General features: G+C 33.7%; 1 protein-coding gene across 5 annotated transcripts in view; it reads left to right on the plus strand.

Moving 5' to 3' along the window:
- Window positions 1-5,721: 5,721 nt before the first annotated feature.
- The window catches only part of LOC148944939 (uncharacterized), a 46,005-nt gene continuing 28,212 nt past the window's right edge, over window positions 5,722-23,514 (plus strand). For 3 of the 5 annotated variants that reach the window (XM_089098815.1, XM_089098818.1, XM_089098817.1), the window contains exons 1-3: window positions 5,722-5,848; window positions 19,118-19,748; window positions 21,535-21,636. In XM_089098815.1, coding sequence (XP_088954941.1) covers window positions 19,158-19,748; window positions 21,535-21,636 — 693 coding nt within the window. In that variant the 5' untranslated portion in view covers window positions 5,722-5,848; window positions 19,118-19,157. Of the gene's footprint in view, window positions 5,849-19,117; window positions 19,749-21,534; window positions 21,637-23,514 lie in introns of those variants that run through there. The other 2 variants (XM_089098819.1, XM_089098820.1) reach the window with 2 other exon arrangements.

Raw genomic sequence — 23,514 nt, forward strand, 5'->3', positions numbered from 1 at the left:
CGTGACGTCATAGGGCTCCGGTAGAAACAGCTGACAAGATTGTACAGGTGCAAGGTACTCCAAATATTATTTGAACTTGTGTATTATCCCGACCCTACTCCGATTAATTGAAACATCCAGGACTCTTGCCTAGAAACAAAATTGGGGCACTTGGTCGCCAAAAGAGGGATACGCTGTTAAATCTTCTTCTTGCACCGTTGAACAATTGGAAGGAAGGAGTTGTCCGTATGGGCCTGCTTGAACCTGGAACCCTGTCACTACTCTCTCTTATCCATTAAAGAACTAAAGTTTGATGAGCTTGTAAATTTTTGTGCTAGGGGAATGAAGCTTTTAGATTTGATGAGTAACTCTGTATTTGTATATTTTTCTAATATTTGTTTTTTTAATAATTACGATGTAAAAGATTTGTAACATTTTAAATATTTGTAATGCGAGCAACTATTTGTAATTTTTTTTTTAAATAAATCTGATTTTTTTTAATTAGCACTCTGGGATTTTCTGGCCTGAACAAAAATCGATCTAGATAGTTAACGAGTTTGATAAGTTTCATTTAGAGCCTTAATTCTGAAAAAAAAATTATATGAGTGAGTTCCTATTTATATACACTTCAAGAGCATAAATTACATCATAATGATTATTTTCCAATCTCAATATTCCTGTAATATAAATTTTCCTGTAATTTACGTTTTCATAAATTACAAAGCATAAGTACATTTTTCCCAGGAGTGAGTGTATCATTTACTAGTATCTATGGCGCATGTAAAATCACACAATAAGAAAAATGACACTGAACAGCTAAAGCAAAAGGGATGGAAGAAGAAACAACAAAACATACATTGACTTGCAAAGAAATGCGTGACACAGTGAAATATGCTGTTAGACGATAAGGCAAAATTACAATGTAATAAATGAACGCATTATTTTAGTGTGCGTCTGTGAGGGATAAACAGAAAGAATGAAATGAATTTACTCTAAAATTACTGAATTCCGTTGAAATTGCCTATTTTCACCCTATAATGAAGATGTATCATTTTAGCATATGTAACGTTACATAGTAAGGAGAAAATAAATCCTTGCTTGAATTTCTTAACCACCCTGGAGTGAAATGAAGTTATTTTGGTGCCTGTGAAGGATTAATTGGAAAGAGGAATTGAATTCATACCAGAAGAAAAAATCATTTGAGTGATGTTACATTTATGTACATTTTTAACACATGGTAAATTACACAAGATGATAAATTACTCTGGACAGCTGAGGAAAAAGGCATGGAACAAAAAACGACAACATATCGAAATGAGTTACAAACAAAAATAAGACCTAAAACTACAGAATAAGAGGATAATAATTATACTGCATAGTTTAAATTTTTCAGAAATTACAATGGAATAAGGGACATGCTATTTTAGCGTCTGTAACGGATAAACAGGAATGAGGAATTTAGTACTTGTCGGAATTTCTTATTCAACTGTAATTGCTTATTTGCCACCCTATGACTTGAAACCAAAGAACAAAACGATGAAAATTTCAATGTATAATCTAAATTTTTCAGAGGGTATAGGCATTGGATCATTTCTGGTTGTTACTGAATTATATAACACGGCAGTTAAAGCAAGAATATAATGACTGGGGAAAGGCTGGGAAAGCCGTTTGCTTGGTATCGTTGCTGTCATGTGAATTGCACATGATTTTGAATAGATGTGAACAGCTAAAGTAGAAGGTATGGAAGAAAGTCTGAGATAATAGTGCATCCAAAATGAAGCGGAAACTAGATCTGTGACTATAAATCTAAGGTTTGAAGACTCGCAACAGTGAGTATCACAACGAGTCCCAGAAGAAAACAAATCCTAGATAAATGATTCTTTGATGCATTAACAGGAAGGAAGAAATTAATTCACACCTGAATTTTTAATTCAATAGAAATTGCTTATTTGACACCTCTTGACTTAAAACTAAAGAGTAACATAATGATTCTGCTAATGCTTAATTAGACAATCAAATATATACTAGCCTCCCGCGTGCCACAGGCCTCTCTTTCTGCTATACATTTCATTTCGTATTATTTTTTCTATGTTTGATTTTTTTTGCGCATGCCATTAAATCGGAGGATTTTTATTGAGAATCTCTTAGAACAGCTTTTAGGTTTTGTATTTCCTTTCTATTTATTTTACTTTAGGAGCTAAAGACACTTCATCAAGAAATACCAATACACTTATGAAACTTCAATTTGTATTAGTCGCTTGTATATGAAAAAGTATACAAAAGACCATGAGTGCAGTATACACGATAAGAATTTGTCTTCCATTCACTATTGGAATCACATCAAAGAATTCATACAGGAAAAAATAGACATCAAAGACTGCACACAGGTGAGGAACGATTCAAGGGTTATTTATGTAAGAAGAGCTTTTCTTGAGCAGACCATTTTGATACACATCAAAGATTGCATGCAGGTGAGAAACTTTATAGATGTGATATATTTGAGAAGAGCTTTTCTGATCCTTGCTCATTGAGCAAGCACCGAAGAGTACATACTGGTGATAAACCAAAGAAATGTCAGTTATGCGCGAGAACATTTTACTAGCAAAAAGTCTACTAGTTTGTAGTTTACAATAAAAACCTGCAATGAACAATGCTTAATGAATAATTGAATCTACTCTTTTGAAATACAACGTAAAATTGCACCCAATTAATTTTTTTAATATATCCCCGATGTGTAATTGTGTATATAAATTCATTTCTTTTCTGCCTAGAGAATATAAGAGTACTCTCGTTAATTTTAGAAGGAAAGATTGCTGTCTAGTTATCTCGGGTTAATCTAAATAGAAAATGTTTACTTAAATAAGTGTGGTGGATAAACTAATAAAGGTACTTTTATTAAGAGGATACAGGCTCTTAAATAAGGTACTTTAGGTGGATAAAGGTGATTAAATAAGATGGGTGGATAAAGGGACTTTTCAAAGTCCTTTGGGGTAATTTTATTGTTTTCCGATTTCTGTTTTTGGTTTAAAGAAAAAAAAACCTAAAATGGGTACATTTGTGAAGATACTAAACAGATACTTTTTTAAACCTAGAAAGGGGGTGGATAGAATAATATGAGGCAGGAATATGCCTGAGAATTCCAAATCGTACTTTGCTGGGTACTCCGTTCATATGGCTTTTCTCAATGATGTCAATGCTACAGGTTCTTTGTCCTTTAGTTATCCCCATAGAAAAAAGTATGGTAGTGTTGAGTTTGATGAACGGAGAGACTTTACAATAAAAGGTTTTACTTTCCTATTTTAACACGAAAATGATCATATTCAGCCTGAACTAGTTTAGGAGGGATTTATTATTGCAATGGTAACATGCGAGCTCCCAATCTTGCTGAAAACAAAGATTCAATTTCATAGTCTCCTCTATTTTATAGCATGAAAAAAGTGTCAGCAAGCGAAAAATGCTCCATTTAATCTTCTTGTTGATAACGTACACCATACTGAATTACCTAGAAGTTTGACCTGGTGGTTGACCCTAGTGCGTGGATTCCCAAGTTCCCATTCAGAGACAATTGTGGTGGTTCTTGGCATCATTTAATCTAGATTTGGCCTCATCACTTCCCGTTATTCTTGTTGTAAAATCTCCAATTTCAACGTACACCATACTAAATTCCCTGAAAATTTGACACGGCGGTTGACCCTAGCGCGTGGATTGCCAAGTTCCCTTGTGGATACAATTGTGGTGGTCCTTAGCATCATTTAATCTAAATTTGGCCATATCACTTCCCATTACTCTTTTTGTAAAATCTCCGATTTCAACAATTTAGACAAGGAAATTTAGACAACTTTGACATAGTTGTGTATTGGTGCCTTATTCGTACACTAAAATCTTTCGCTGGAGCAGTAATGTTTCCAAATGTTTAAGAATTGATTCAATACTTTTTTCCTTTCCAATATCAAATGTCAGTGCTGAGCACCTTTTTTGTTTTTAGAGGGAGCCAAAACTGACAAGCAAGATCATCTTAGTTCAATAATACATCAGCAAACTCATCTTAGTTCAATAAAACGTCAGCTAATTCATTTGCTAACTCTGTCGCTGACATTAGCGGAAAGCGGAATAAAGTCTGAACCGTCAGCAAAAAGGTAGGTTAAGCCATGACAGGGGGAGCTATAACTGGGACTTGTTAAACGTTTACTTCAAGTGAACGGTAAAACAACCTCAAGTAACAGCACTGCTGTGAATCAAAATGTTTTGTATAGTGTTACCAATGTAGGTCTTGACGAGCATGACCAAGCTGTCTGATACCGAATAACCTTTGTCTGCCTATGCGACTGATTCCCTTTAACGTTGTAGTATCTTTATTATGATAATTTCCATTAAAATCTAGTCGTAATCAAAGTAACGCTCTTTTGCTAGCCATTTCGTTTTCTATTTTTCCATCTCTTTTTTTCAGACAATGCCACATCTCTGGGTCATTATACATTATTTCTCCCACAAAAGCTGCAAGAGTTACTTTTGGTATAAAAAAATTGCCTTAAGGTAACCACAAACTCTGTAAGTAAACATGAAGCTAGATGCAATCTTTTCAAGCCTAGTTCTCATGTATCCAAATACCTTCAACATTTGATTTCGATCAGCGATTTTAGCAGGGGTTTGTCCTGGTGATGGAGTCAAGCTTCGAAAGAAGGGGAGTAAAAGAAAAGGGGGTCAAGAAATAAATTTTCAAAAACGTATGTCTTGGGCACTTATGTAGACAAGGGTGTAACTACCTTTTTGCTTTGGAGCGAGAGCAGGAGTAAAAATATGCTGACGAATCAAAAACCGATCCATGCTGAGGAATTTTTTAAGCAAGTAAATAGTATGCTTGCTCGAAAAGTTGAAAATTGTAGAAAAGCATCACTACAAATTGTATTATTCTTTATATTAATTTTTTGAAATTTATTTTAAGGAAGTAAGTTGTGTAAAAACTGCTTCTGTAGCCCAAAGCATCTAAAATTAAAAGAGGAAAAAAAATGAGCATTTGGTTCAAGAATGTTGTTTGGCATATTTGCTGACCCAGTAAAAACCTTAAAATATAGTATTCTCGTCTTGTGGACTGCGTCAAACTGTCTACTTTCTAAAAAAAAAGATGTGGCGGAATACTGGAAGTGTAGACTGGTTCATTTTTTTCGTTTTCAAGGCCGGTATATCAAAGGATCCAAAAAAAAAATGGGACAAAAACGACAGTATACACAGCATTTCTGGAGTACGCGCCAAAAATGAAACAAATATTGATAAATAAACTTTTAATCTAGTTGAAAATAGAAAAGAGTAGATTATCCTACTTCCAATTTTCTAGAGAACGGACGGCCTGGACGAGCTATTAATGATGAAGGACAGGTTAGAGTGCCAGAAAGTGGGGAAAAGATATGAATTTATCATTAGGGAACTATTTCTCCTTTTTATTTATGAAGTAGGTATCTAGGGGACGTCTCTTTTCATTTTATTCTACCTTATTTTTTCAAAATTCATGAAAAAATCTACCACTTAAAAAATAATAAGGAATAGTATCTATTTGCTAGAAAAGTAGCAAGGAATTTAATTGCTTTTAAAAAGTAAGTTTTTGTTGAAACTAGTGGCAACGTATGTGCATTACGGGTATCAAAATACACCATAAATTACACCGTGTTTCGGTAGAGGATACCGCAAAAACACCGTTTTTTTCATCGACCAGCATCGCTTTTTGGTATCAGTCAAGTGGCAACATTGGCCGGCGGCAACCCTGTAAATAACTATTCAAATTAATAACCTACCTGTGAACTTGAAGACGTGAGGTGACCTCAAATCAACTCAACTCAACAACAACAAAAGATAGCCAAATCTGACTGTGAAAAAAGTAAGTTTTTTGGTAGTATAATAGAGTAATTATAGTAGAATAAGCGTAAAAAAGTGACTAGGCTAACTGTAGGCTACGTCATACCCCCACAACATTTAGGTTATGAAAAAAACTGTCAGGGATGGATCTACAGCTTAAGTGTGTCCCAGGAAGGTATTTTGGTAAATATATATCAAATCTTATTATTGAGTTGGGAATAAAGTGTATACGCCATTTGATGCCTTTTTTATGCTGATTACAAATATAATAATCATTTCTATTGGAAATGAATTTCAGCCCCCCCCCTATATATGTTCAATTCAGGGTACATATTTCTACATTAGGGGGGGGCAAATTTTGTTTCTGATGTAAATGGGAGGTAAGTTTAAACTTTACCCCACCCCCCTAATGTTGAAATATATACCCTGAATTGGCATATATAGGGGGAGGGGGCTGAAATTCATTTCCAATAGAAATGATTATTATATTTGTAATCAGCATAAAAAAAGGCATTGAATAGTGCATTCTCTCTATTCCTAACTCAATAATATGATTTGGCATATATTTACCAGTATTTTGAAGTGCCTACCTCCTGTCCTTCTCTCTCTAGAAGGTGATCTCTCTTAAATTTTTCTATCTGGCCTGGCTTTTTCTCCATTTAGCCATAGATTGATGGCAACTTGATAGTAATTCAAAAACCAACAGACTCAGTCTACCTTGTTTTACCTAGCCTAGTTCTGCCTCAAGATGGATGGATAGATAGTAGACTATCCATCAACAAGTGAAATTGACATCATGTTCTACATTACTGAAAAAGGCTTATGCCAGCTGTGCCTCTCCACTGATACTAGCCTATTTGTCTTGGCTTTTATTCCAATGATCTGCTTTAATGAAGTAGGCTACAAGAAAAGGAGGCTATTCTCAGCTTCAAAATTTTATTCAGTCCCAATTTATGAAGTTTCAATGATCAACAAAGATATTTCCTAAGTTTATGAAAAACCCATTGATAGGCCCATGGTTTAAGACATACCTCAGATAAAAAGAATTGCATTTTTGGAATTAAAACCAGACAGAAAACGGTAAAATTCTACTTTAGATACTTTTGGCTATCCTCCTCCTCATAATCCCATACTGAAATTATGTCATCCATATACTGGCCCCAAAAAATATGTTTTAAAAAATATGAATCCAATGCAATTGTTTCAATATTCTCCACAAAAATATTAGCTAATAAAGGGGCCCCCATAGGTAAACCATTTATTTGTTCCTGGGAAGATATTTTGAAGTACCTACCTCCACTCCTTCTCTCTCTAGAGGTTCTTGACCTTTAAAAAACTGTGTGTTATAAACATAAAACCTGGCAAAATAGATATTCTGCTTAAATGAAGTACAACAAAATTATTTTCAGCTTCATAACTTTGTTTAGATAATTTCGGAGACCACACTGCCTTTCCATGACAATAAAATAAAAGCTCAAAATAGGGATAAAATCCTTTTTAGTAGATAGTGTATAGAAATTCATGAAAGTACCAGATATTTTGGTCACATATACAGTGACCCTCATCAGTATTAAAACTAAGCAAAACCAATTTAAAACAAAAGCTTATATACAAAATCAAATAAAACTACATATTGTTTAATTCTCTAATTCTTTTCAAAGCAAAGGCAGAAGCTAGCCTCCTTGACCTTCTTGGATTTGGTTCATTAGTGTTCAATGGTATAACCTTTGGACAGAGGTCAACTACATTGGGTGAATTGAACTTTACTCTGTCAGATTTTAATAAATTATCATAGATAGAGTTCAGCTCAAATTCACCTGTATCCTGATTCAAAGCAATATTCTTGAATAAAATTTTCTTTATTTCAAGAGTTTAATGAAAATTGTGCTTTAAACCCAATCCCTAGAAATCAAAGAGACATTCTTGAACAAAATTGAATGGTCTGGAAAATTGAAAATATATTCTGAAAGGACTGAAGTAAAATCTTCAGACTTAGAATCTTGCTTTAAAGCCAAATCTTTATGTTGTGATAATCTCATTTCCAAACTCTGGTTAGTATGTCCCACATATGAGCTTCTGCAAGTACATTGGATCTGATAAACCCCACTTTGTTGCCACAATGAAGTTAAATCCTTCCCAGAATTTAGAAAACTACCAAAAGTATTATTACTCTTTAAAGCTACTCTTAGACCATTACTCTGTAAAATTCTTTTTGAGTTTTTCACTTAGCCCAGGTACATATGGTAAGGAACAAAAAACATCCTTCTGCTGAGTTGTCTCCAAGACTTCCCTAGAAATCTCTAGAAACCTTTTTCTTCTTTTTGAAAAAGTCTGGTTAATTAGCCACTCTGGATACATGCTGCTTATTAGTATTTTCCTTAGAAAAGACAACTCCTCAAAAAATTTTGGAGAGCAAATACTAAATATCAGGTCAGTTAAAGAAATAATCAAACCAATTTTTACTTGGCAAGCATGACCAGAACTATAAGACAAAAATCTATTGTTATTTGTCAGTTTTCTGCAAATTTTAAAATCCAGACTATTTTCATTTTTCAAAAGAAGAACATCAAGAAAAGGAAGTTTCCTATTCTCTTCTAATTCAACAGTAAACTTTAAATCCCCCCCAAACAATTAAGATGTTACAAAAATCCTTTCAATTCCTCCCCCCCATAATCCCGTACTGAATATATACTGAAATATCTGGTATTTTTTGTGAATTTCTAAGCACTGTCTATTAAAAAGGATTTTATCCCTATTTTGAACTCTTATTTTATTGTCATGGAAAGGCAGTGCGGTCTCCAAAATAATCTACGTCATATTTATGGGGATGATTTGACCAAAAATGTGTATAAATATATAAACACTCAGAAAAAATATGCAAATGTTATCAACCACCAGGATTTTCTTGTATGATGTAAGAAGATGAGAATTGTGCCACCTTTGCTAAAATTCAATTTACATTTGGGCACTTACAAGGAAGAAAAGTTTGAACAAAGCTTACATTTCAAGACTTTAAATCACATTATTAAGGATAAAAGTAGAAAAAGAGCTTTAATAATGAGAGATAAACTTTCCCTGGAAAATCTTATAAAAAAAAGTTAGTGTAAGTGACTTTCGTTTTATTCAACAAACAGGAAAAAATCACTTCAGTCATGACTTTTGCCTTTCAAGAGAAAGATTGCTAAAAAAGTTTTCGAAACTATCAACAAATAATGCAGTAATACCTTCATCAATTCTTGGACCAGGTGTGGTTAATTTTTCATCAAGAACTTTAATGATACAAGAACAATCAGTGGTTGAAAAGGGTCCAAAATTTTGTTTTAAACCGGATAAAGTCCCCGTGGAAGATATTATCTCTTCAATAGAAACTTTGCATAAAACGCAAATCTAATAAAAGATGTTAGCTTAGTAAGAGCTTCTCCCGTAAAAACCCTGTCTAATTTTGTATTGAAACCGGAATTTCCTAGTATCACCATCAAAGACATAAGAATTCTTAAAAACTTGAAAAGGGATGGTTCAATTACTGTTACAGAAGCAGATAAGAGTAACACTCAAGTTGTCATGAATACTGAAGACTGCAAATCAAAATTAAGAAGTCTACTAAAGGATGAAAAAACATACAAGAAGCTATTGTATAATCAAACAGACTTTTACAAATAAGTTTAAGAACAAATTAAAGTGTTTAAAGGATGATGGAAAAATAACACCTCAACTTTATTACAAAAGCCTGCCATGCAGTTTCTTGTGCCCTAAATTATATGGACTTTCCAAAATTCATAAGCCTAACCTACCATTACAACCAATTGTGTCAAGTACAAGGTCACCAACAAGTGTTTTGAGCAAGTGGTTAGTGTTAATCTGTAAACCACTTTTGTCTACACAAATGTCATAGATTAAGAATTCTTTGAATTTGGTTTAAAAGCTGAAAAAAGTAGAAATTTCTTCAAGTTCTTTGCTTTCAAGCTTGAACTTTATGTCAATGTACACAAATATTGATGTAGAAGCAGCCAAAACTCTTTGAGAAATAAAGCTGTTAATAAATTTGGATTTGATTAGTGGCAAAACATATTTGGAAGTTTCTGTAATTATGTATTTAGTAAGGTTGTGCAATAAGTTCTCTTATTTTTTTCATTTCAGAGGGGAGTATTTCAAACAAATAAATGGTTTACCTATGGGGGCCCCTTTATTAGCTAATATTTTTGTGGAGAATATTGAAACAATTGCATTGGATTCATATTTTTTAAAACATATTTTTTGGGGCCAGTATATGGATGACATAATTTCAGTATGGGATTATGAGGAGGAGGATAGCCAAAAGTAGCTAAAGTGAAATTCAAAATTCGAAACATATGTGCTGAGTTATATCTCATTGGTTTTTAACAAGAAACAACAACTATTGATACCAGTGGGTTCATCAGTTGTCCCTATTACAACTGACAAGTATATCCAACGATACCCCTACGGTAAAGAGGGGACTTTAAGGGTAAGATTTTTTCCAATTTCTACTAATTTCCAACAATCCTACAGCTACTCAGCATCTGCTTGCTTCCTGAATTTTGCTTGGTTTCTGTATTCTGCTGTGCTTTGCTCATATTGCTTCTTTGAAATGTCTACCAGGAGCCAATCTGCTGCTGCTAATTCTAGGCCTGCTAACCCAAGTAATCCTGCCATTGCTACACCTGAGATTCAGACAGATATTACTAATTTGAAGAAGATGGCAAAGTCCATTGAAGAAAATGTCTTTAAATCCCTGCTTACTGCTGTTACAATGAGCATTCAGTCACAAGTTCAATCCCTTGGTCTGCCTATGAAAGGTGACAAAGTTGACCTTAATTTGGCAGTAAAGGACCTGATGTCAGGCTCCTACCAGGAAGACATTAAACAGATGGTCAGTACACAGCTTCAAGCAATGGACTTTTCTGGTAAAATTGCAGACATTGAAAAAAAGCATGCTGATCATGTTGCTGCTCAAACTGATCAACTTAAGCAGCAAGAATTAAAAAATCAACTCATTGTGTTTGGATTACCTGAGGATAGTACATTTGACAACCCTGAACCTAAGTTTTTGTCATTTTGCCAAGATAAGTTTCCTGGCATTAGTCTTTTGAACAGTGACATTGTGCTTGTGAAACGAGTTGGTAATAAAAATTGACCAGTTATTATTGAGTTCTGCAACCTGAGAGCACGTTTCTTGCTTCTCAAAAATAAAAAGGATCTGGTGTGGTCATTAATGAGCCTTTGACTAAACCTAGGCTTACCTTACTTTCACAAGCTAAAGCTCATTATGGCAGGATTAATGCATGAACTCCGAATGGTTATATTTTTGCTGTACGTGGAAATAAGGTACTCGAAATACCATCCATTGGTGAGATTAATGCCCTTCTTGTTTTGAAAGAATCTTTTGCCAGTATTGTTTCTAAATGACCTAGTGCTGCTTTACATAACTCTTCTTTTTACAACAAAATTTCATCTGCTTAGTTGTTTTTTTGCCAACTTTTCTTTTTTTCTCTTTGGCTTGTTCTTTTTCCCTTGTCATCAAAATTATTACATGCAGTTTGTTTTTTTAACTTATTTTCCATGCTGTATTCTTCCTGTCCACACTAATTTAGCTTTATCTATTTCACCACTTTTCCTAATATTGGATAATGAAAATTGATGATACTAAGGATTCTTTTTCTTTCCTAAGTAAACTTTCTCTTCTAGTTTCAGTGTGTTTTGATCTACCTTTTGTTTCTAGTGATGATAGTGAAAATGATCCTCTGTTAAAATCTCTTCATCAGTCTGATTGTTGTTACCATTCTTATCAACATTACTTTGAAAAAGTGCTGCCCTCAATGTCTTCTGTTAAAAACTTTAATGCGTTTACTTTGAATGTGCAAGGTTTAAGGTACAAATGGGATAATGTTCTGCAATATATTGGTGGTATCAACTGCCCTTATGATGTAGTAGGTCTCACAGAGACCTGGCTGTCTTCAAGTGATGATATGTCTGTGTATGACATACCAGGTTTTACTGCATACCACTCAACTAGATCTCTAACTAAGTGCTCTGGTGGTATATCCCTTTTTGTCAGAAGTAATCTTAATGTTGTGAGACGTAAATCTTGAGAAGATTTTTGATCCACTCATAAATAATAGAAGTGTGTATGCATTGATTGTTGACCTGTCATGTAATACAGTAAGTTATGACACTATTTGTTTATTTTATAAGCTACCACCTTTCCCAGTAGCAGCACTTTTTGAATTAATTGATGAAATATGCTCGATTGATAAGCTTGCTTTAATAAATGTTCTTATGGTTGGAGATTTCAACAGCAATTTGTTGAAAATTTGGTGGGATAATGAGTCTGGCCGTTTTTTTTAATCTATTTCTTCCTCTGGCCTTCTTCCTTGCATTTTCTTTCCTACTCGTTTTGATCCAGTCAGATTTTCTGCAACTCTGATTGACAACATTTTTCTGTCTTCTAAAAATGATATTAAATTTTCCTCTGGTATTATTTTTTCTGATCTTTCTGACCATTTTCCAATTTATTGTTCTGTTCCAAAGTTGAAAATGCTGAGCCAAGAGGATACCAGAGGTGAGTCTTATTCAAGAATTTATAGTCAGAGCAAGGTTCATAACCTTATGTTTGATCTTAGTGCTAGTGATTGGTGTTCAGCAATGAACTCTGATGATGTTAATAGGGCTTCAGCATCATTAATCACTCGGCTGACAACACTAACTGAAAAAAATTTTCCCCTTGTAAAATCTTCAAGCAAATATAAACCCAAGATGCCTTAGATGTCTCCTAGTCTTGTGAGATCAAAAATTCAGAAGTCAGAGTTTTTTAAGCTGGCTTGCAAAAGCCTTGATCCTGATGATTTATCAAACTATAAGCATTATAAGAATGTATTAACATCAACAATTAGACTAGCTAAGAAGAATTATTTTTTGTTGAAAATTCAGGAATGCAAAGGTAATTTACAGAAAGTTTGGAGTGTAGTTAATGAAGTTGTATCTCATAGGAAACAATCAAAGAAGCAGCCTACTGCCTTCAAGAATGCAGACAGTTCATCTATTAAAAAAGCAGCTGTATCTACTGCCTTCAACTCTTACTTTACCACCCTACCAACTGTTAAGACCCCCTCCCTTCCTAAACTAGGTAAATCTTCGCCAGCTGAGAGAAGTATTTTTATAACTCCTTGTACAAGCATAGAGATCTGTGATTTTATTTCTTCTTTAAGTAGCAGTAACACAGCTGATGCGCTTGGACTAACAAACCATGTGCTTAAGTCTGTTTCTTCTTATGTTGTTGAACCTCTTACCCATATTTTTAATCTATCTATTTCCAAAGGTGTATACCCTGATTTGTTTAAAATTGCAAATGTAATCCCTCTTTTTAAGAAGGGTGACCCCAGCTTAGTGTCAAATTATAGACCTATATCAATTCTCCCAATTTTCTAGAAATTACTTGAAAAAGTTGTGCATAAGAGGCTTTTTCCATTCCTGTCTACTGTTGCTTCAATTGGAAGCGGTTCTGTTCTGTCTGATCACCAGTATGGCTTCCAACCTAAACTTTTTACTGCATGTGCTCTAGTTGACATTACAGAATTCGTGCGTGTTAACATAGACAAGGGTCGTTGTGTTCTAGGCCTATTTCTTGATTTTTATAAAGCTTTCAACATGTTAGATCATTTTGTCTTACTGGGAAAACTGTCTCTACTTGGAGTTTGGGGAACTGCCTTTGAATGGTTTAAATCTTACCTGTCTAATAGATCTCAGTTTGTGTGTTATGATGGGAAATGTTCTGATCTAGCTTCGGTTTCCAAAGGGGTACCTCAAGGCTCAGTTTTGAGAACACTCCTCTTTCTTATTTATATTAATGACCTTCCTCCATCTCCCAACCTTGATACCCACACTGTTTTGTTTGCAGACGATAGTAATTTTTTTGTGGTTTCCAATGATCTACCCTCTGCTGTTGCTAAGGCTCAGCTTCTGCTCAACCATGTGTGTGAATGGTGTGAGCAGAACGGGGTGCTGTTGAATAGCTTTAAGAGTAGTATTATTCATTTTCGAACCCCATACCACATGTCTGAACCTTCCCCGACAATCTTTGTTTTTTATGGTACTGATATAATTCCCCAGTGCTCTTGTGTTAAACTTCTTGGTGTGCATGTTGATTGTTTTCTTTCTTTCAAAACTCATATTTCCTATACAAATTCTATAATTTCTCGTCAAGTGTCTATGCTTCATCGTGCCAATCAATTTCTTCCTCCCGATGTAATGCTTGCTCTTTACTATGCATTTGTCCTTCCTTATCTTTCTTATTGCTGCACTGTATGGGGCAATACTAACTATTCTTCCCTTCGGCAACTCCGAACAGCACAGAATAGAGTGGTGAAGGCAACTTTTCGCCTACCCCGACTCTATCCTACAGCTGATCTTATCAGTGATACAGGTCTAGCTCTAGATGCCTTAGATGTGGTTATCAAGAAGCAGAACCTAAAAATAGCTCATCGAGCCTTCAATTTCTCGCTTCCTCCAAATATTTTATCCTACTTTGATCTAGCATCAACACGTAAGTGCTAGACTTTGCTTCGGATATCTGTTCACAAAATTTCCGCTGCCTAAAAGGGTATCCTCAGCAGATCAGAGGTCACCAATTTATATAGCAATTGTTCTTTGGAACTCTATTCCCAGTGAACTTTCTCTTATCAAAAACTCTTCTTCCCTTTGCAGAAAAATATTCTCTAAGGCTTGAAGTATTTTCATTTTTTTTTCTTTATTTCTTTATTCATTTTGCTTTATCTATTTATTCTACTTTACTTTATATAGTTTTTTTTCTTTTCTCCTCTCTCATTATGTTGAATGAGATTTGAACCCTGCTTTTTAGTAATATTTATTAATGGTTTTGATTTTTAATAAATTACAGGACATTTTCAGTTCAGATAAAATTAAGTCAAAGGTTATTGTGTAGCAGTTGTTTTTTTTTGTTTTTTTTTTTGTCGATTTTTATCGCATTGTTTTTAAATTTTTGAGACATGGTTGTTTTTTTTCCTTCTCTGATTTGTTTTGTGTGTATTTTGTGATTAATAGAAGGTCCTCTACAATCTATGCTTCTTGGGACCTCTAGTGCTTAAGTGTATTTATGTATTTATTGTAGTATTTAATAAATTGAATTGAATTGAAAAATTAAAATAGTCTGGATTTTAAAATTTACAGGAAACCAACAAATAACAATAGATTTTTGTCTTATAGTTCCAGTCACGCTCGCCAAGTAAAAATTGGTTTGATCATTTCTTTAACTGACCGGATATTTTGTTTTTGCTCTCCAAAATTTTTTAAGGAGGAGTTGTCTTTTCTAAGGAAAATACTAATAAGCAACATGTATCCAGAGTGGTTAATTAACCAGACTTTTTCAAAAAGAAGAAAAAGGTTTCAAGAGATTTCTAAGGAAGTCCTGGAGACAACTCGAGAGAAGAAAGTTTTTGTTCCTTACAATATGTACCCGGGCTACGTGAAAAACTTAAAAGAATTTTACAGAGTAATGGTCTAAGAGTAGCTTTAAAGAGTAATAACACTTAGGGTAGTTTTCTAGATTCTGGGAAGGATCTAACTTCATTGTGGCAACAAAGTGGGGTTTATCAGATCCCATGTACTTGCTGAAGCTCATATGTGAGATGTACTGACCAGAGTTTGGAAATGAGATTATTACAACATAAAGACTCTATTTCTTTGGCTTTAAAGCAAGATTCCTGGTGAATTTGGGCTGAACTCTATCTATGATAATTTATTAAAATCTGACATATAAAATCTGACTAGCAATTAATATCATTATACATCAAATATTCAATTTAATTTATTAGTTCTTTCTAAAGTTGTTCAAGATAAATATAGTTTCACTACAAACAACAGTTTGGATACTGCCCCAAGGCCGTATCCAAGGGGGGGAGGGGTTAACCGGTTTAACCCCCCCCCCCCCCCGTCGAAATTTTTGACCGAGTCGAAAATAAGTCGAAAATTAGTAAAACCTAGGTAAAAATCAGTAAAATTAGTCGAAAACTGAGTCAAAAATTAGTAAAACCCCCCCTCGAAAAAAATCCTGGATCCGCCCTTGTACTGCCCCCTTACTTAAGTGTAAATAAAAACCAAAAGCCTACCGTGTCATTGGAAATTCACTGAAAACAAATTATATTACAAATATCTTCTTTTCCAGTTCTTACAGCATTGAAAATAAAAATAAAATTAGAGTGAAATCAATTCTTGACGTGATGGATCTTTCAACAACCAATATCATTATATATCAAATATTCAATTTGATGTTGTTTATACTTTCCAAGACTGTTCAAGACGCATATAGTTTTCAGTAAAGCGCCAATGACACAGTAGGTCTTAGACTTTTATAGTGAGAGAAGGAGGTGATACCCAAACCCTTGTTTGTAATAATTTTTGTTTGTTTCAAGCTTGCTTGGCATATTCAATTTAAGTTTCACTCGTTTTAAGATTTTTTTATTCATTTGCATTAATATCTATTGTATGTTTGTTTGCATTGATTGTTTATTTAATTTCTGTTTGTTTTAAGTTTCGTTTATACTTCAATAGCAAAATATTTTTTTTTCCTTTTAAGCTTGATTTTCATATTCAATTGAAGTGTTACTTGTTTTAAGATCTGTTTATTCGTTTATATTATTATGTGTTGTATGTTTTTTGCTATGATTGTTTATTTAATTTCTGTTTGTTTTGGGTTTCATTTATTCTTTAATATTAATTTCTGGTCGTTTTGAGTTTTAAGTTTAACAGGTATTTGTATCTGCCAAGCTTAAGTTTAAAATGGCCTTTACTTTTCTTTGAAAAACTTATTTTTCAGGAAGTTTTGTTTTTAATTAATTTTTGTTTGATTTTGATTGCAAAAACCTATATGAAGTGCACCTGGGAAAAAAATAAATGGGGTGTGGGGGAGACTAGCTGCCCTCTGATCACTTTTTGCTCTTAATAAGTGAATTACAACTTTCCATTTCCAATCGAATGAGCCCTCTATGAAGTTTAGACAACCATACCTTCCATAACAACCATATATGCCCCCAGGGCATAACTTACAATGCCTACCCTCGGGCCCTGGGGGGCTTTGTCAACACTGGAGTTTGGTTATCTGAACTTTGAGCTATTTTTAACAAAATGTCTATCTCAAAAATTATATCTGATGCATTTAGGGCATGGAGGGGGGGGGTAGTTGTCCCCCAATCTCTTTTGACTCTTAAAAAGTGAACAAGAACTTTGATTTAATTTATAGGAACTTTTTTTGCTTTATTACATTTGAAGGATTTGGAGTCACAGATTACAATAAACTGAAGCTAAAATTGTAATTAGACTGCTTAAAAACAAATAATAATGTGCAGCATTCAGTTTTTTCTATAAATCTTGAGTTTTTAGTACAAATGGGATTGAAGGATGTCTCTGCTGTGCTAATTGTAAATCTTAGGCTGTTGATGTAACAAAAAGTCTAAAGCAAAACAGGATCAATAAATGTGTCTCATTTGGGGTTTTATTTCCATTGTAGTTTATATTCCAGACCCTTACAAGTCAAAAATTAGTATTGCACTATTGTTGTTTGTTATTGTTGTAGATGTGTTTACAAGTGTTTGTGTCCTTTTTGAATTTTTTCCAGTAAGTCATGGATGCAAGATAGAAGTTTTGAAAGAGATCATTGAGTTAAATCTGTTTTTGTTAATGAAAATATAGAAAACTAATTGATTTTAACTTAACCAATCTAAAGCCACTCTCATTGGCAAATATGTGCAAGTTTAGGATCATGCTGAAAAATTGTATTGTTTGAATTTGGCTATTCTCTGAATCCTAAGATTATCTTTCTTTTGTTTTGCATTGCATTTGTACAAGTAAGCATTTCTTTTTTTAGAGATAATTGGTCAACTTGCATTGGCACCCATAAGCTGAATTTTAGGGGGGGGGCTTAGCTGGTCTAATTGGCACTTCAAATGCTGTATAATAGAAATCTCAAAACAAAAATATAAAATACAAGGCAGCATCATTTAGCCAGGGGGGATGCAGCCCCCCTCTGCCCCCCCATATGTCAACTTGCTTTTATAAACCTAAGGATTCACCATTTAAACAGAAAATATTTCTTAACTGCAAAATTGTATCAGAAAGCAATTATCAGACTTTGGTACACAAAGGAAGATATTGAGAGTGTTGTTCTATTCCTGTAATGTTTGATCACAATCATCTTACTACAAAAATCTTGCCTTTATTTCCAGTTTGCTTTATTTAGACCAAAAATCTCGCCTGTTATTCACAGTAATGTTTTCCCCATTAATTTCAAAATCGATAAGTCTAAAAAAAGTAAAACTAATAAACTTGTTGATCCAAAAATCTTTCGATTTTCTCTCAAAACAGCCTCTTCAACTATATTTGCAATAAGATTTTCTTGATTTTACACTTTTCTGGCATTTTGATCCAATAATTCTGAAAGAGCCTATGTACAGGCATTAGCACAGAAAAAGAGTCTGAATATCCAACAGAGTATATAAGTGGTCATAGAAATGTCAACTAAATGGTAACATATTTTTATCATCAAAGCTGTAGTTAGCTGTGCTACTCACTCCTTTCCCTTCTTTTTATGCTTCAAAAAAATTTACACTATTTCATAACAGAACAGAAAACAGCTGCCATGCACACATTTAGCATATTTCAAATATTAAGCAAATAATGTGCTATGCTGAAAATTTATAATGCTTTATACTGAAGAAATCTATTTTGCTGTTTTGATTGCAAAGTTTAGCAGTGGAATCTGAACTCATTGCAAGAATATGGGTGTTTTAAACTCATCATTCCCTGTTGAGGAATAATAATCTGATCTTTTCTAAAGCCTTTGCTATTTCCACATATGCTCAGAATAGGAGTTTTCTAAAAGGGATAAAATTTAATATGATTAAAATGTTTAGGAAATGTGGTTGGCCATCATATTTAAATGACTAGACATGAGTTTATAGTTAGCATGTTAAATCTAAGCTTGTTCAGTGGTGTATTCAAAACGTAAATTGCTAATGTTGATTTCAGAAATCTAGCAAATTATGAAAGCGTGCTTTTCAATATTCATAGAGATAGAATTATTAGTTATCAAGCTAGGATATTTACAAATTGAATTGGAATGAAAGCTTTAAAAGACAAATATATGCGTTAAGGTGTTCCATAATTTCTGACTGTTGAGCACTTTCTTAATTTTCATCTTCAGTATCTATAATTACTGCGATTTGGAATACTTGTCAGATTGTTTATATATTTCATTCTATTTCAGTGAGTTTGTGTTATTCAAGTATTTAGTCACTGTTTCTGAAATGGGAAAAAGAGAAGTTTGTTTGAAGTGGGACAACTACCTAGATGTATTTCATGGAGATTTTTTATCTTTATTAAACATTAACCACTTCACAGATGTAACCCTATTATGTGACAGTCATAGCATCAAATGTCACAGACTTGTTCTCTCATCTTCTAGTTCATACTTTGAAACACTGCTTCTTGGGATTTCACACTCCCATCCTATTATTATTCTAGAGGATGTGAAATTTCGTGATCTGGAAGCTTTGGTGAAATTTATGTATACAGGTGAAGTGACTGTTCCAAAACCTCAAACTAGTTCATTAATAAAAGTGGCTGAAATGCTTAAAGTTAAAGGTCTTGCTTATCCTGGTGTGATAGCTAGCCAGATACAGAAACCTATCTCTCTCTCTCAAAACACTCTAATGGCTCAACCTGCTGCAAAGGGAAACAACGTTGATACAACCTCAGAAAACAGCTTCTTGCCTGAAGATTTTTCCAGTAATCTAGAACCTCCTGTGGGAGATACCTCAAATGGTAACTTGGTTAACTATCCTGCTGAAACTAGTTCCTCTGTTTATCCAACAGATATTGCTGCATGCAACTCACTTGTAAGGTTTTTTTTTTATTAAGGTTTACTTAACTCTAAATCATGTGATTAATGGATGGTTATGTAGTTAATTTTATTTCAATTTCAAGAAGGCACTAGGTTAAAGTCAAAAGGTAACATGATAGGCTACTTTTGTAATACCTAGACAGTAGAATCTCATTTTCCACCTGAAAAATAGCCTACTTTTGGTTAGAAATCTATTTAACTAACATTCAAAATTACAAAGCAAAAAGTCTGATTTTTCTATTAAGATTTTCTTCCTTGATCTGACATTTCTTTTTTCTCACATTCTGATTTTGTTTAGTTCAAAGGGCCAATAAGCTATCCTAGTGATCCTTGATTTTTGCCAAAACTGCTTAAATTTAATGTTTTCCTCTTACAAGACAATGATAGAGGAGTTCAATAATATATGAATCAAAGTCCTTAGACCATTGATTTGAACAGAATGAACACTTTATGTTTTGAGAAATGGTCTGAGATGTAAGATGTAAGATTAAGATGTGAGGGTTCTCAGCTTTGCTGAGAAAAAAAAACCTCTTCTAAACTTACTGATTATTTAAAAAAAAACTATAGATATTCCATTTTCGGCTGAGCCTATACACCTTGACCACTTATGCTATACCACACATTAGGTTTAAGTGAAGAAAATTTCTTCAATGTTTTTTTACAATAAGATAAACTGATGTCTGCTGGAAATAGGTAGTGCCAAACATCTGTATGCATGATTCGTTTAAACTTTTTGAAGAAAATAAAGAAATCCTTGTTCAAACACTTGTTCAAAACAAATCCAAGATTATAAAAAATGCCTCCTAGCCCCTAGGCTCCTGATTTTTCAATTGGGCAAACCTTGATGTGTTTGCAATGTAAACTCTGTTAGAGACTGTTTCCAGTTTAAGAATTTATCATATGCTATAGTTGACAGATGGGGTCTTTGTCCCGACCTGCTAGAAATCTACTAGAAGATCTTTCTTCCACATAGGTTAGAATTTCACGTAAACTGCATTTTCAGGTCATCTTTCCACTTTTTTATTTAAGGTGGGAACAGGGCCTTAACTTTTGTTATTTACAAAGGCTCCTGGCCATATGCAACTTTTTTTTAGTTTTAAAAGCTTTTCAATGTCACACCCTTGAACCTGCTAAGATAAGGATTAGGCTAAATTGCCTATTCATTTCTTTGTGGCAGATTGTGTTCTGTCATATCAAATATTTCTCTGGAATAACTATCTTCATCCACGGTGATTAATTTGAAAAAAGCATTCATATAAAATATTTTGCAATAAAATTGCTAAGCCATCAAAATGTGTCTGTGTTCTTCACTTTTTTTGTTTCAAAAGGCTCCTGACGATGTGTATATTCTTTTGTCCTCTTTTTTGTATTTTTAAAAGCTTTTTAGTTTCACCTTCTTCAACATGCTAAGACGAAAATTTGGCTATCTTACCCATTCATTTCTTTGTGGTAGATGTGTCCTGGCAAATTTGGCAACTTCTCTGAAATAACTATATTCATCCACAGTAATAAATTTAAAATAGATATTTACATTATATATTTTGTAATAAAACTGCCGAGCTATCAGAATGCATCTGTATTATTATGAAAAGGATCAAGTAAAGTCAATAGAAAAAAAAGCTATTTCTCATGATGTTTGACAGTTTTTTCTATCAGTTCATAAAATATCTACTTTTGATGGTAGATTAAATCTTGTCCTTATCTTTATGTTGACGCTTTAATAAAATTCGTTTTTTTTTGGGTTTTGTGGTTGTTGTTGGTGTTGGGTTTATTTTTTTTAGCAAGTCAAAGATGAATTTGCTGTAGGTGTTGACAAAGGGGGGAACAATAGTTCTGATCCGTTTGTAGATGATGACGAACATTTTGATTATGGCAGTGAAACAGTAAGCATTTGTTTTCCTTTATTACTTTTTAGCCTTTTTCAAAGAACATGATTGATCATATCTTTTTATTTTGAAATAGGTCTTTCTCTTTTTGGCTAATTGGTGGTACTCTATCTGTCTTTAAATCTGCAATAAGAATAGTTGAAATTAACTTTATCAGTTTATGTTCACTAAAAATAAATGCCCTGTTTAAACCTCAAATAGAGGCTTTTCATCCAACTCAAGCTTGGGATTAAAACAATGTCCAGTTTGCGAAACATGTGGCTTTTTCTCAACTTTAGTTGTTTTGTTATTTTCTTTGTAATAAGAATTTTATTCTACTTACTTAAAAAGAAGAAATGACATTTTTCTTTTTACAAAATAGTTATTTAGTGAAAAGGTATTTAGCTGTAGCTGCAAATAATTATGGTTGCTGTAGTAGCCGATACCAGCAGGCTTTCCCAGTAGACAAAGTCAATATAATTTGAAAAATATCAGTTGCCCACTCGCCTGCAAGTCCTGTGGACATAGTAAATTTTTGAATCATATTTTGGTCTCCAATCAAGTCTTTAATCAGTTTGACCAAGTCACTGACTGCACTAGCTGCAACCTAGTAGGGATCAAACCACAGCCCATAACAAATACAAATTAATAAACGTGTTTTAAATATAATGACAAGTTAGAAAATATTTCTACTTTTAGGTGATTTGGTCATGATATTTATTATCTTAATCAGTCTTAATACTAAAATGGTATTTCGAAAACAAATTTCTTTTCAAACAGTAGCCTAAAACCCCTAAACATGGCGTTGGATTGAAACAAAAAATACACTATAGAAATCAGAAATCATTTATTTAAAGACAGCTTTCATAGTCTTAGATAAAAATCACAAACTAAATGTCACTGTCATTTACAAACCTAGTCCTAAAGTATTTTGTTATAGACACTGGTAAAAAAACGGCACAAATGAACTGTTAAATTGATTAGTTCTGCAAGGCACTGGCACTAATTTGTGGTTCTTTCTGGTATTTACTACTGAGTTGGCAGCAGGGAGTAGAAAATGTCCATGCTTGGGGCTAGCAAGGAGAAATTGCCCGAAAAAAAAAATTATAAAGGAATTTCAAAAAACAGTCTGAAAATGGCGTAAGGTCGAAACAACTATCTATAACAGAGGTTCTCATCATTTTTCTCTCACATTCGACAAGCCTAAGTATTATGGTCTATCCTCAAAAAAGTTAAATTTTTATGCTTGGCCATATAGATTAAAATCTTGAAAGGTAATTGACTTCAGATAGACATCCTTGTCATAAGTGTCGCAGCGCTGCCTAAGTAAAGAGTAAAGTACGTTCTCTGTAGTATTTTCCAGTCCAATTCGTTTATAACAAGTCGTAGAAACTTTGGAAGGGAAACATTCGATTGGAAATTGAAAGTCGCTAGCAACTGCTAGTCACTGCGGGTGCTACTGCTTGATGCTGTAACTGCTTGCATCTCTGACTCCTTTGCGACTCTGACTTGTTGCGACTGGGATTTCTTGTGATTGTCACTATTTGCGACAGGACCTACTGCTTCTTTCCATTGCGACAATGAATATTCGTGACTTTGACTACTTGTGGCCGAAACTACTAATGGCTTCCACTGTTTACGTCTCCGCCACTATTTATGATTTTGTCTAATTTTGACTGGGGTTGCTATAACCTGAGACTCCTACTAATTCGATTGAGACCGTGACTACTAATGACTATGACTGTAACTGATTGTGATAGAGGATGTGAATATTTACAACTGTGACGGCGACTACTTGCGACTGCGGTTTATTCTATGTGTGACTGAAGCTATTACCATTGGTACTGCTATTACTGCGCCTAAATATATTGAACTAAATCAAAGGAGTTTAAGGGA

This window comes from Artemia sp. Qi Xiang Cuo, chromosome 13 (genome assembly GCF_049724085.1).
Source record: "Artemia sp. Qi Xiang Cuo chromosome 13, ASM4972408v1, whole genome shotgun sequence".
Taxonomy (NCBI): Eukaryota; Metazoa; Arthropoda; class Branchiopoda; order Anostraca; family Artemiidae; genus Artemia; species Artemia sp. Qi Xiang Cuo.